At 43.7% G+C, this 13518-nt stretch overlaps 1 protein-coding gene across 1 annotated transcript in view; it reads left to right on the top strand.

Moving 5' to 3' along the window:
* Positions 1-1486: 1486 nt before the first annotated feature.
* ALK (ALK receptor tyrosine kinase) overlaps positions 1487-13518 on the top strand; it is a 646976-nt gene continuing 634944 nt past the window's right edge. Inside the window, exon 1 of the mRNA XM_012788333.2 lies at positions 1487-2173. Coding sequence (XP_012643787.2) covers positions 1501-2173 — 673 coding nt within the window. The 5' untranslated portion in view covers positions 1487-1500. The remainder of the gene's footprint in view (positions 2174-13518) is intronic.

Raw genomic sequence — 13518 nt, 5'->3', positions numbered from 1 at the left:
GGATGGGGGAACCACCAGGCTCCCAGCCAGGAAGGCGTTCAAACAGGGGAAGGGTGGGAGAAGACCCCGCCTCAGAGCCCTGATCTAAGCTGTCCTTGGACCTGGGGAAGTCGCGCTGCCGCTCCCCTCCTCCCCTTTCCCCTCGCCTCCAGTTTTATTCCGGAACCTGTTTTTCCGAAGTCGGACCCGTTTAATCTCTCAAATGCATAATTATGGAGAGTGCTTGATTGCAAAGGCCTCTTCCAGTTCTCCCATTTGTCTAAAACATGCGCCTGTTCACAGCAGAGAAATAGGGCAGGGAACCTGGAGGAGGGGAAGGAAGGAGAGAGAAGCAGAGGCACTGAGGGCGGGCGCGGAGGGGCTCTGAGCTTTTCTCAATGAATGCTGAGGCCTCTGCAGATTTGCATAAGAGCCGGCCTCGCCGCGCCATTGGCTGGCGGGCGCGGGCGGGGCGGGGCGGGCCGGGGCCTGCGTGGGTCGGGCAGCGGCACGGAGTTGGCGCGCGGGCCCCGCCCCCTCCCGGCGCGCGCTCGCGGCTCGGCCAGCTGCAAGTGGCGGGCGCCCGGGCAGATGCGATCCAGCGGCTCCGGGGGCTGCAGCGGTGGTGGCAGCTGGCACCTCCCGCCGCTGCTGTCCAGAGGGCCGCGGGGCACCGAGGCGCTTCCTGGGCGCCCTTTGGCTGGCCACCCAAAGCCGCGGGCGCTGCGGGTGGGTGAGGCAGAGGCAGCCAGCTTTCGGGTGCCCCTGCCCTGAACGCGTTTGCTCCACGGCCGCCGCCGGGCAGTGCTGGTGCCGGCGAACTCCAAGGAGCCACGACGTGGGCGAGGCAAGGACGCTGCAAACTTGCGCAGCGGCGGCCACTGAGGCTCGGATTCGCGCCCAGAAGTTGGGCGGCCAGTGCAGTCCGAGGACTTCTCGCAGCCGAGGTCGCTGGAGGGTGCACCAGGCAGCAGCTCCCGCCCTCGACTCCCGCGCGGAGCGGAAAGAGGAGCTCGGGGCAGCCGAAAGGAGCACGGGAGCAGGCAGGACAGCAGGCACCGCCTCGGAGCCACCGTTCTCAGCTCGAAAGTTACCCAGGATTGGAGCCCGCCCTGGGAGGGGACAGACGCGAGCTCCGGCCAGGGACAGGAGAGGACGGTACCCACTGCCACCTCCCTTCAACCACAGTAGTTCCTCATTCTGAGAGCAGCGAGCTGCAGACAGGGGCGCGGTGCTCCGCAGCGAGCGAGAGGCACCGGGTTCCAGCTGTTGAACCTGGGTGCTACAGGGTCTCTGGACTCGCCCCTGGGCTTCCAGCTCCGTCTTATTCGGACACCTGCCTGCCTCTTCGCAGTAGGGGACAGCCACAGAATTGCGTGCATGCACATTCTCCGGAGATCAGGTGCAAGGAGCTGTTCAGGACCAAGGACTGCCTGAAGCCTCTTCCCATTTGGGGAAAGTGAAGGGCGAGGCTGGGCTAGGCAGAGTCAGACACTAGTATAAACAGCCTCCTCTGGCGGGATGGAAGCCACCGTGCTCCTTTGGCTGCTGCTGCCACTGCTTTCAACTGCAGCCTTGGGCTCGGGGACTGGAACCGGCCCGCGCTCGGGCTTGCAGGCTGTGGGGCCACCGCTGCAACCCCGGGAGCCGCTCAGCTACTCGCGCCTGCAGAGGAAGAGTCTGGCGGTGGACTTCGTGGTGCCTTCGCTCTTCCGAGTCTACGCCCGGGACCTGCTGCTGCCGCCGTCCCCCTCGGAGCTGAGGGCTGGCCGACCCGAGGCTCGTGGCTCGCTGGCTCTAGACTGCGCCCCTCTGCTCAGGCTGCTGGGGCCGCCGCCTGGGGTCTCTGGGACTGTGGGCTCTAGCTCGCCAGCCCCGGCCGCGGCCCGCACGCTGTCCAGGGTGCTGAAGGGAGGCTCGGTGCGCAAGCTCCGGCGCGCCAAGCAGCTGGTGCTGGAGCTGGGAGAGGAGGCAATCCTGGAGGGTTGCGTCGGGCCCCCAGAGGAGCCAGCTGCCGGGCTGCTCCAGTTCAACCTCAGTGAGCTGTTCAGCTGGTGGATTCATCACGGCGAAGGGCGGCTGAGGATCCGCCTAATGCCCGAGAAGAAGGCATCGGAAGTGGGCAGAGAGGGACGGCTGTCCACGGCAATCCGCGCCTCCCAACCTCGACTTCTCTTCCAGATCTTCGGGACCGGTGAGCAGCTACTGCCTGAGCGTGTCCAGATTTGGGTTTTTTAGTGACATCAATCTGCAACGATTATTAAACCACCTCTAGACCCATCCCACTTCCCAAAACTTCAGCTTCTGTTTCTTAGCCCTCTCTCCTTCCACAAACCTCCTTCCTGAGTTAGACCATAGTTTCTTATTTTCTCCTCTGAACACAGTCACTATCTATGGGCCTTCCTTCTTCTTTAGCAACCAAGTTGGGAGAAAAGTTTCCTGCTCTTAGCGGAATGCCTTCTTCTATGAACTTATACACCGTCCAAGCCAAAACTGGGTGCTCTTCTTCCTGGGTCCTGGACGGTTGAAATGCCCCTGTTACTTCTAAGTTCCAAGCTTAGTACTAAACCTCAAAAGTATTGTCCTGCTTCCCTCCCCCTTGTTCCTCTTCCTGGCCACCACAGATTTTGGGAAATGTACACCTTCTCAGGGAATATATAGTTTCTTTTCATATTATTAAATCCCACCCAACTGTCCCCCTGCCAAAGGTTGGCTCGCCCAGGGATTGCGTCTTCTTTAATAATTCATCCCGCTACTACCATCCCCACCCCAGTCTCGTATGTGCTCTCAGACTCTCATTCTTTCTCATACATGTTGTTGGGAGAGCCTCGGAAGAACTAAGGAGCCAGGGACAGGGGGGAGGTATGGAGGGAGGAAATTTGTCAAAATGGTCTTGCTTTGGGGGAGTTACCATGAAGCCACAGAGAAACAATAGTTGGTTTCCCCTGCATTTCTTCACTTTCCCCCCTCCTCCGTTCCCCCCTAATTCTTAGCTTGAATGTCTGCAGCAGTAGCTCTTGATGATAGTCTCTGGCAGGCTTGTTTCACTGCAGAGCTCTCTGCTGGAGACTCCTAAAAATGAGATTTCTGTCTCATTTACTCCCTCATTTCTTCCCATAGTCACTGAGTTGGGAGAGTGTGTATAGGCATTTACTTCTAACTCTTCTCATAGTACCTTTTGACTGGAAAACGAGTTGGTTTTGAATGGATGTTTCTCTTGTAAGACAACTGGGAAAAGACTTGTGAATAAAATACACATTGTCAATGAATAAGAAAAGCACAGAAAAGAAATCAGGCTTTTTAAAAGCCTATACTGATTCCATTGAGCAAACCCAGTTTCTTTTCTATCATTCTCATCATCAGAAATAAATGAAGTTCTTATGCTCCACTGGTTACTAATGTCTAGTATTAATTGGATGGAAAGCATTGAAAAGGGCCCATTGTAGAGCTACAAGTATCTCCCATACTTGTCTCAACGCACACACACACACACACACACACACACTCCCCCCCACACCCAATATTCTCATGCAGCAGGGATATTCAGAAGCTGAGGTTCCCCAGTCATTGCACAGAAAACATACTAGTATGTTATCCCCAAGGAAAACAAAGTGTGGATGCAAATTTCAGCACTAGCGTTAGTGGCATTTGCACCTAAAATGACATGCAATCTGGAATTTATATAGTCCATCGTAAGAGGCACTGATGAGTTTGATAGTGCCTCCAGTGAACTAAGATGGGAAACTGATATTGTTGTCCCACCAAAGATACTTTTGTAAAGAACAGCTGGACTTTAATGTCATCTTGGCTTCTGTGGTTTTTACATGCGACATTCTGTTTTAGTGCCCAATGTTTTTGTAATAGACACAAAAATGACTTCTCTGGAAATGCAGATTTTCTTCCAGCTTCATGTCTATGGGCATGTTTGGTGCTTCCCCATCACCTCTTGTCAAATGATCATAGAACCCAGCAATCAGCTGTTGTCTGTTGATGTTGGTGACAGGCAAAAGGAGTCAATTTCTACAGCCCCAAACCTGTCTGCTAGAAACAGGTAGGTTGCAGGAAGCTCTCAGTAGGTGTCTCTGAAGAGTCACACACTTAATGCATTTGAAGAAATACTCCAGTCAAGCCTTAGATAAGGAGTTGAAGCTGCCAGGTAGGGGGAGGGGGCCATGTAGAAAAGAGTGTGCTCCAAGGGCTGTTCTGCTACTGGCTACAGGAAAGCACTGTGAGCATCCCAAGTCCTCTCTCAGCAGCACAGTCCATTTGGCTGCTGGACCAAGCCCTTATGCATCATTTGACACATTTAGTAGTGCTGATTTCGGAAGGAGCCAGGATTCTGCCATTAAAAGGCCAGAAATTTTGGCCAAGCATTTTTCAGCAGGATTGGGATCAAATGATTATTGATGGGATCAAATAAGACACTAAGTGTAACTGGATGAGCTCCCCATGACCTCCACAGAGACAGACAACCTATTGAAAAGCACTTCAGGCCTTGTGGTGTTCACACTTGGAACACCCTGGTCTCTTCTGTCTCTGAGGACATATGCTATCTGCAGTTAGGCAGCTGGCCATGCAAGACTAGCCACTGGCATTACTACTGCCTCCCCAGCCTTATTCAGATACAGTCTCTACTGCAGACCTCCCTGTGGAGTGGACATACCCGGCTATATCATGTCCATATTTGGGACAACATAAATCACTGTGGTTCCCTTCATTTTCTTTGTGAAAATTCAAGCTGAGTTTCTGCCACTGGATCGATTTTGCTATTTATCATGTTTAGAGAAATGGGTTTATTCTTTTTATATAGGCTATGATTTATAGGAAAGGCATTTAACTCTTCTGTGACATGGGATCTACAGTTATACAAAGGGAAAGTAGGCATAACTGGTGATCTGGTCTGGAGGTGGACAAGCAAGCTTATGGGGCTATTTGTGGGGAGGGAAAAAGAAAGAATGGTTGTTCTTCCACCTCTTTTGATGAGGGGCCTGGAGTAGCACATTTGTTTCAGACTGAAGATAGTTTCTTAAACCTGAGCATGACCATGATATGGTAAAAATGGAAAGTACCAGTTAGTACAAAGCAAGACCTCTGCATTTCTTGTGGTTTGGGCTGTCTGCGAGGCCTTATAATGCATGACATGCAAATGGCTGTGAATTCATACATGGGATCAGCATCTCAAAGTCTGAGGCAGTTCTCCATAGAACCCATTTACGGAGAAGAGGTGGGGAGGCAGTTGCTGGGACAGTATTAATGGTGATAGACTCTCCTGGGACAGCCTACATCATGGAAAAGACATCTGCCTTGAGGCTAGCGCATTGCACACAGCTTCAATTTGTGTCCTGGTTTGTAGGCGTTTTAAGATCTGCTTCTGCTGTTGCCCAGACAGAGGTCTACAAGGTGATGACTTATGGGATAGGAGGCCTGTTTCCCTGTAAGCATCCCCTCCATTCTCCAGGAAAGGGGATACATGACTTGGGACTTCACAGCAATTTAGAGTGGGTGTATGCAATGCAATATATCTGATCCTTGACCTCATATATCTGTCAGTCACTTCCCATTTTGTTTCTAGAGAGGGCAGAGAGAGCAAAGGAAGACAGAGAGGAAATTGGAGCTCCCAGAGGGATATCAGTTATTGAAGGTGAATTGGAAGAATTGGAACTGGTCCAGAGAAGAGCAGAGAGCCTATTTAACAGTTGAAGGGACTGATTTACGATGAACGATGAAAAGAATTAAATATATATGACTGGGCTAAATGGCAATGAAGGGAAAGCCATGGTAACAATCTACAGATCTCTGAGGGAGGATAGTGGCCATGACAGAGAGGAGTTACTTAGTGTGGCCCATGGAAATAATTGGATGAGACTTGCAGAAGGAAACTTCTGGTTGGACATCAGGGAAACCTTTTTTTCCGACATTGATATTCCTCTGACTGTGGGATGGAATTCCAAGGGAGCAGGGGTCAGGTGAGATGTGGGTCAGACAAGCCCCAGTGTTCCTAATTAATCAGTTTTATATTTTTAGATATTGAGAAACCACAACAGGCTGGGAGCTGGGATGGGGAATGGCAGCAGGAATCAAGATCATTTGGGGTCTAACTTCTGAGAGCCTTTGGGCATTGGTGTTTCTACGGGAAAAGAAAAGAATTGCAGATGTATTTCTAAAGTTGGTAAAAAGCACTTACATGAAAATTGTTAGTGAAAAAAATTAAAATGATTGGGTTTATTCTTTCCTACCCCCAGATTACACACAGTATTTATCTGAGGTGTAGTCTGTGTATCCAGTGGGGACAGGGGTGGAGCATATTCACCAGAGAATTATGTGTTTAAGGCACATCTGTGGGGGTGTGTGTGGCATTGAGTCATTGGCAGGGTAGGAAGTGACTTGGGTCTTGAGAAGATAAGATCTTTTCTACATTTCATGGACTCCCCTGGCTACTTAAAAAACTTTTGAAATGTGGAGAATATATTGGCTATTCAAAAGATGAAGTTCATCCACATCCAATTTAACATTTCAAAAATTTACAAAGGACAAAGAAGGTCCATGAGGGGTTTTTGTGTGGGTTGTGGGAGGAAAGTGTGATCATTAATGGAAATGGATATCTTCATAAAGAAGTCGGTCTGCTGAAGGTCAGAGGGACTGGCCTGCAGTGGGGAGAAGAAGAGAGTGAGAGGCGGTCAGCAGAAGCCTCAGTGCCCTGCATTCTCAGGTTCACTGCCCAATAAGCTCCCATCGTGGGAATTTGCTCAGGCTGACTAGTAAAGGAAATTTGTCTCCCTTTATAGCCATTATTAATGTCCTGTTACAGATGTATGGCACTTTACAATTTATAAGCATGTTCATATTTCTTATTTTTATCAAGCCTATAGTAGGTGGGTCAAATGTTTGCTTCCTTTTATAAATGAAGTAACTGGAATCCAGATGTTTGATAAAACATTTTTAAGGTCATTCAGATACAAAGTGGTAGGCCTAGAAACTTTCATTTATGTGTTGAGAGGTCATGAAATGCTAGATGCTGTGCTAGGTAGTGATTAGAACCACAGTTCTCCTTTTCTTCAAATCAGAGCTCTTTTCACTAGAGGAATAATCTCAAGGTGATGATTACAAACAACCAAGACAGGTCAATAGATGGAAAGATTTACATTATCTTTGTTAGGCAGCTATGTAACAAAATATTTGGAACTTGGAAAAAAGTTCTTTGAAATCTTTGAGACCCAGTTTCATCATTAGATAAATGTGGGTAGCAATAGTTCGTACATGTTCCTAAATGGGGATACTAGGGTTCAAGGTGTTGGTATGGAGATTCAATTAGATGATGTGTACAAATCCTTAACCCAATGATGGAGCATAACAAAGCACTCCATAAACATGAACTGTTACAGTTTTTTTCTACCAGCAATAACACTCCATTGTCTGGTTGTGCAGATTGTGCATTCTACAACTCTAAGGGTTCCACACACATTTTAATGTATCTGAATGGTACCATCTGGAGTTGTGCAGTCCTTATGTGTGGACATATGTAGCAACCCTGGCAGCAGCAGTTGTGATACAACTAACTTCTTATGCCCAAGAATTGAGAGGTGGGATCTATGGGAAATAAGGAGTGACAGAGGTGGTAGTTTCTACTGTCTCACCATGGAAGGCTTGTCTTTCCCAGAAAGGTGGATGATAAGGAGGAGTAAGGTGTGATATTTACTTCATTGTTTATATTATTTTATTTTTTTTTCTAGTAAATCTTTCAATATTGGATTCAGTTGAAACATTCAACCAGCATATTCACAATCCAATTTTTCTTTTTGTTCTGCAGAAAGAAACCAAGCCTTAATTTTATGAAAGTATGAAAGCTTATACTGGGGAAGAACAGGATAGATATTTATAGAAGACTAGCTTTCAGATGGTGGATCTTCCTTAACTGAGAGAGATCTGTCCAGTTAAATTCCCCCATGCTCCAAGGGGGACAAGACCACTGGCCTCTGGTGACTCCTTTATTGTAAGTAGCTGGAGCTGTGCCCTTCCTTACATTTCCAGCCTCAATATTCATTGTCAAGTAAAGGGCATGAGGAGAGAAGTAAAGTATCACTGGTTAATGGTCCTGAGCCCATTACGAACAGTTAAACCTTTGAGATTTCACGGAGACATATAACCCAGGGACTTGAGTGGGAGCATGCCTCAGGAAAGTCTCTCAATCTAAAAGAGGCTAAGTAACACTCAGCCTTTTGTAGGCGATGGTTTTTATGAGCCATAGCTGAGCCATTGCCTCAAAAAGATGCATACGGACATCATCTCTGCTTGGGGATAGATAAAGAATAGGGTATGATGGTGAGGATGGTCACAGGTCCAGGAGTCACCTGAAGAGGGCTGAGAATAAATTTACCAAGGAGTCTTTTGGTTATCTTCTTCTTTAGAGCCATTGTGTTGCCCTCTGGTCTAGCGTGTAGCCAGTGTTTCTTAACCTTGTGATGACCTGGGCTCTTTTACACAGGTCAGGATGTGACAGGGGAGTAGTTAAAAGAGAATTGGTCAGGGGGCTAGGTAGTAGAGGAGGTGGGAAGCAGGTATCTTCCAGTACCTTATTTGGTTAGCTGTATTTTTCAGAATAACTAATTTTTCTTCAGTAAATTTTAAGATGAATTTTTCAGCTGGATGTTCTGATTCACTTGATAATGTAATATACATACATGGGAGGCCCCAGAACAGGACAAGAGAAGAGCTCCTTTGGAGCAGGTATACTCAACAACTCGGCTTATGCAGAGTCTTTGTTCCTGGCACCTTACCTTTCTGTCTAAGTAACAACAGGTTCTTGGAGAGGTAGGCAGTCAGAATTCTTTGGAGTTAGAAAAAAGCTAAAGGGAAGATACAAGAAAAGTATGAGCTCAGAGAACAAAGGAAATCTAGGTAGGCTTAAAGAAATCAGGCAACTACCCAAAGGAAATCAGGACAATTTAAACCATCGACTACATTTTTCTTTTCCTCCTATTTATCTTTTATTTAGTTTTCATTGGAATATGGGTTCATGAGGGTGGGCATGGAGAGAAGTTCCTTATAGATCCTTTCCACATTCTCAGCACAGATAATTAAAATAAGCATTCTGTGGTGAAGAGAACACTAGGAGGTAGAAGACTTGAATTCTATGATGGTATTTGCCTTTCATCAGCTTAAAAATCTTGTGCAACTCCCTAAACTTGCTGAGCCTCTGGGTCTTTGTTCCTGAAGAGATAATACAGACCTTGTTTCAACTACCTTGTGGAGTCATTGTGAGCATTGTATGAGATCACCTATGTGAAAAGTTCCAGTTTGGATTATTCAAAAATAAATGTATAAGACAGTAGAAAAAAATGAATGTACAAGATAATAAAAAGTGCTGAGATTCTGCTTTATCCATTCATAGTTTCACCAACCCTTGGCATTAGGAACAGTAGTATAAAGTCCCAGATTTTGAGTCAGGCCTTGGGGTTCGTTCAGATAATAGCCCAGCATCCTTAAAAAGAGGCTGTGTGTCCACTCCCAAGGGGTTCTCATAACGTCTTTTCACTGAGGTAATTTTTTCAAATTCCAGACTTTCCTGGTAATGAATCTGATAGTGGAACATAGGAACCTTCATTTTAACAAACAGAAAATAATTATTTTTTAAATTGAGGATGACAAATACAATAAAGCACATTGAGAATATTAATCTTATATGCAGCTTGACAATAATTTACATATGTAACAGCCATATAATCACTACCCAGATAAAGATACAGAACATTTCCAGCATTTACCACCATCCACCCCAGAAAGTTTTCTCCAGCCCTTTCCCAATCTGCATCCACACTCCACCCACATTAACCAGCCTCTGACTTAAGTGTCAGCAATTAGTTTTCACTATACTTGAACTTCATGCATATGGAATCACACCATATGTACTCTGATGTGTCTGGCTTTTTTTTTAAAGGAATTTGATTTCATTGAGATTCATCAATGTTGTTGTATATAACAGTATTTTCCCCTTTTTTATTGCTCTGTTATATTCTGTTATATGAACATAACACCATCTATTTGTATATTTTCCTCCTTGTTTTCCCACCAAGAAGTTGGATTTGTGAGAAATCAACAATAGAGTCTATTCCACATCGTGAAAAGAAAGTCACAGATCTAGGGTTGAAGCCCTGCTCCAGGCAACTTATGATTTGAGTTCTATTACATTGGAGTTCTATTTCATTTGTGTTCTATTAGTTTTGTCTGTTCTGGACATTCACATAAATGGAGTCATAATGGTATATTCTCTTTTGTGTCCAGCTTCTTTCACTTAGAATAATGATTTTAAGATTTATCTCTGTTGCATATATTAGTTGTTTGTTTCATTTTATTGCTGAATAGTATTGCATTGTGTGAACATACAACTTATTTGTTTATCCAATCATCAATCGATGGACATCTCCAGTTTGAGACTTCCATGAATAAAGCTGTTATGAACATTTTGTAGACAAGTCCAGAAGTTGCCTAGAGCAGGAAATGTGTAGAGGGTTTTCTTCCTGTTGTAACGAAACAACTTAACTTCCACTAATTCAGCAACTTAGATAAAAATAATAATATTCCCTTATGATTTTTTATGTCTGTAATGTCAGCAGGCATGTCTCCTCTTTCTACTTGATATTGGTGGTTTGCATCACCCATTTCTTTTCTTTGTTCTCATTCTGACTAGAGGTTTACAAATTTTATTGATTTTATTTTCAAAGAATCAACTTTTGGCAATATTGGCTTCTGCTATTATATTTCTGATTTAATTTCATTGACTTATGATCTTATTTTATTATTTTTACTTCATTTGGTTTGCCTTGAGTTTCACCTGCTCTTCCTGTTTCTAGTTTCTTAAGGTGAAAACTTAGATTGTTGATTTGAGACTTTTCTTTTCTAATATAAACATGTAATGCTGTAAATTCTTCTAACAACTGTTTTAGCTACACCCCACAAATTATATTATATTGTATTTTTGTTTCACTTCAGTTTAAAATATTATTTTATTTTCCCTGTGGCTTTCTTGTTGATCCATGGGTTATTTATAAGTGGGTTGTTTTATTTTCAAACATTTGGGAGATTTTCCACATATCTTTCTCTTGTTGATTTCCAGTTTAATTCTAACATGATATGAGAATATACTTGATTTGATTTCAATTATTTAAAATTTGTTAAGGATTACTTTATGGCTTAGAGTATGGTCTATCTTGCTGAGAGTTCCATGTGCACTTGAAAAGAACAGGTGTTCTATTATTGTTGGGTGGGGTGTTCAGTCAGTGTCATTTAGGAAAATGTGGTTAATAGTGTTATTTAGGTCTTTTATATCCTTACTTATTTTCTGTCTGTTTGTTATATGGATTACAAATAAAGGAGTGTACTTATTTTCTGTCTGTTTGTTATATGGATTACAAATAAAGGAGTGCTAAAGTCTCCAAGTTTTTGATTTGCCTGTTTCACCTTTAAATTCTGTAAGTTTTTGTTTTGTGTATTTTAAAAATCTATTATTATATTAATATATATAGACATTTAGGATTTTTATGTCGTATTGGTGATTTGACTCTTTATCATTGTGTAAAATCACTTTTTATTCCTGGTGATATTCATATTTTGAAGTTCATTCTGAAAGCTATTAATATAGCCATTCTCCTTTTCTTTTTAATTAGTTCTTACGTGGTATATCGATTCCAGACTTTTACTTTCAATCTACATCTTTATATTTAAGGTGAATTTCTTTTAGAAAGTATGTGGTTGTTTCTTGTGTGTTTTTAAAAGAATCTCTGTCTTTTACTTGGTATGTTAGGCCGCTGTATTTAATGTTATGATTAATATGATTGGATTTAGGTCTGTTATTTTATTAATTTTTATCTCTTTTTTGTTGTTTTACTCTTCTCCTTTTCTTGATATTCTTTTTATTTTTTATTTTTTGCATTTCAGTGTTAATTTATCTATTGTTTTTTTGACTAGATATCTTTGTATTATTATTTTTGTAGTTACTCTCTCTCTCTCTATATATATATATATATGTATACATATATATACACATATATAGTCTTTTACATTCTACTTACAGTTGATATTTTAGCACTTTGAATCCAGTGTTGGTTCCTCCATTATGGCTGAGAGGCTATATGATGAACTTTGAGATCTTGGTCATCATGGCCTGTCTCCTGAGACACCATGTGGATCTGTATGGGAGGTGCTCACCAAAGAAATATTAGACAAGGGAGTCCTTTTTATGTATAAGTTTCAATTTTTGCCTGAGGAAATGTATATTTATTGGTTTAGGTTTTCTGTTTTTTTTTTTTTTTTTTTTTTAAACTGAGCATTTGCCAAGTTGAGTGAAGTACAATCGCTTCCTCCCAGAAGTTCACAGACTAGTTGGGGAGAGAAGGAAGACAAAGTATGCTAATAAATAACTCCAATAAACAGCAGCACTCAAATGCTAAACTAAAGGTATGAGTGGTTATAATGGTTCTGTAGAAGCTTGGAGAGGTCAATTCCTGGTAGGGTGATTCAGTACAGTTTCATTCTGCACCTCCAGATCTCAAAATCTACTCCCTTAAAGGCTGGTGAGCTGCATTTGTTCAGTGCCAAATGGGAGGGGTGAAGTTCCTCTGAGACAAGAAATTATAGCTCTGGAGTTTTAGAAACAATAAGCTTATTGCTTTTTGGCAGGGAGTCAGGTCAAAGGATATCTGCTGAAAATGATGATTTCCTTTTGGGATTGAGATAAAAGTGGGTTAAAAAAAACAAAACATAACACTTCTAGAAGGTGATTTGAGAATAGGGTCTGGCATGGAGCACAGCATTTTATTTAGAAAAGAGAAGGCAAAAGACCTTCCAAGTTGGGGCCATGGCACAAAACAATCCCCAAAGGACAATTGGTGAGAGAGGGAGAGAGAGGAGAGAAAAGAGAAAGCAGAAAGAGACACAGACCGACTGTGTATATGTGTGCATGTGTGTAAGGAAGCAGGACTATGCAGAACAGAGAGGTCTAAGGATATTAGAGGTTCTGGGAATGGGTGCTGGGTTATACACTGTGAATTAGAGATCAGGCTGGCTTTTCGAGTTTGGAATTTAGATTCTATGCTAGAGAAATCAGAAAGTATTTAGGTCTCGAATAGAGGAGATGCATGTTGACTACATGTCAACTACAGATTATTCAGGAAATATATTTTGGTGGTGGGTCTCAGGCCTGTACCGTAGACAGAGCTGGTGTTAGACTGGAGCCCTGTGAGGCTGCTGTACCGCCTTAGGAGTGCAGGAATCAGATGGGCCAAGAGATGCCCAGATAAGGAAACAAGGAGGAGGGAGTCGAAAATTGAAGGTTTTGACCCAGGGACCTTGAAGACTTGTGGTGATGCTAATAAAGAAGACAACTGGGAAGAGGATCTGGTGTGAGGGGAGAATGATTGTCATTATAACAGTCCTAGTGTGGCATCCCTAAGATGAAGTTGTCTGGGATGCGCATGAAGATATGTGATGGAAGCAGGAATGGATGAGAGGTCAAGGCTGAAGGTAGGGGTGTGGGAGCTATTTACA

The sequence above is a fragment of the Microcebus murinus genome, chromosome 3 (assembly GCF_040939455.1).
Source record: "Microcebus murinus isolate Inina chromosome 3, M.murinus_Inina_mat1.0, whole genome shotgun sequence".
Classification (NCBI taxonomy): Eukaryota; Metazoa; Chordata; class Mammalia; order Primates; family Cheirogaleidae; genus Microcebus; species Microcebus murinus.
Note: the sequence above shows the minus strand (reverse complement) of the source record. Positions and strands in the feature narration are given on the sequence as shown.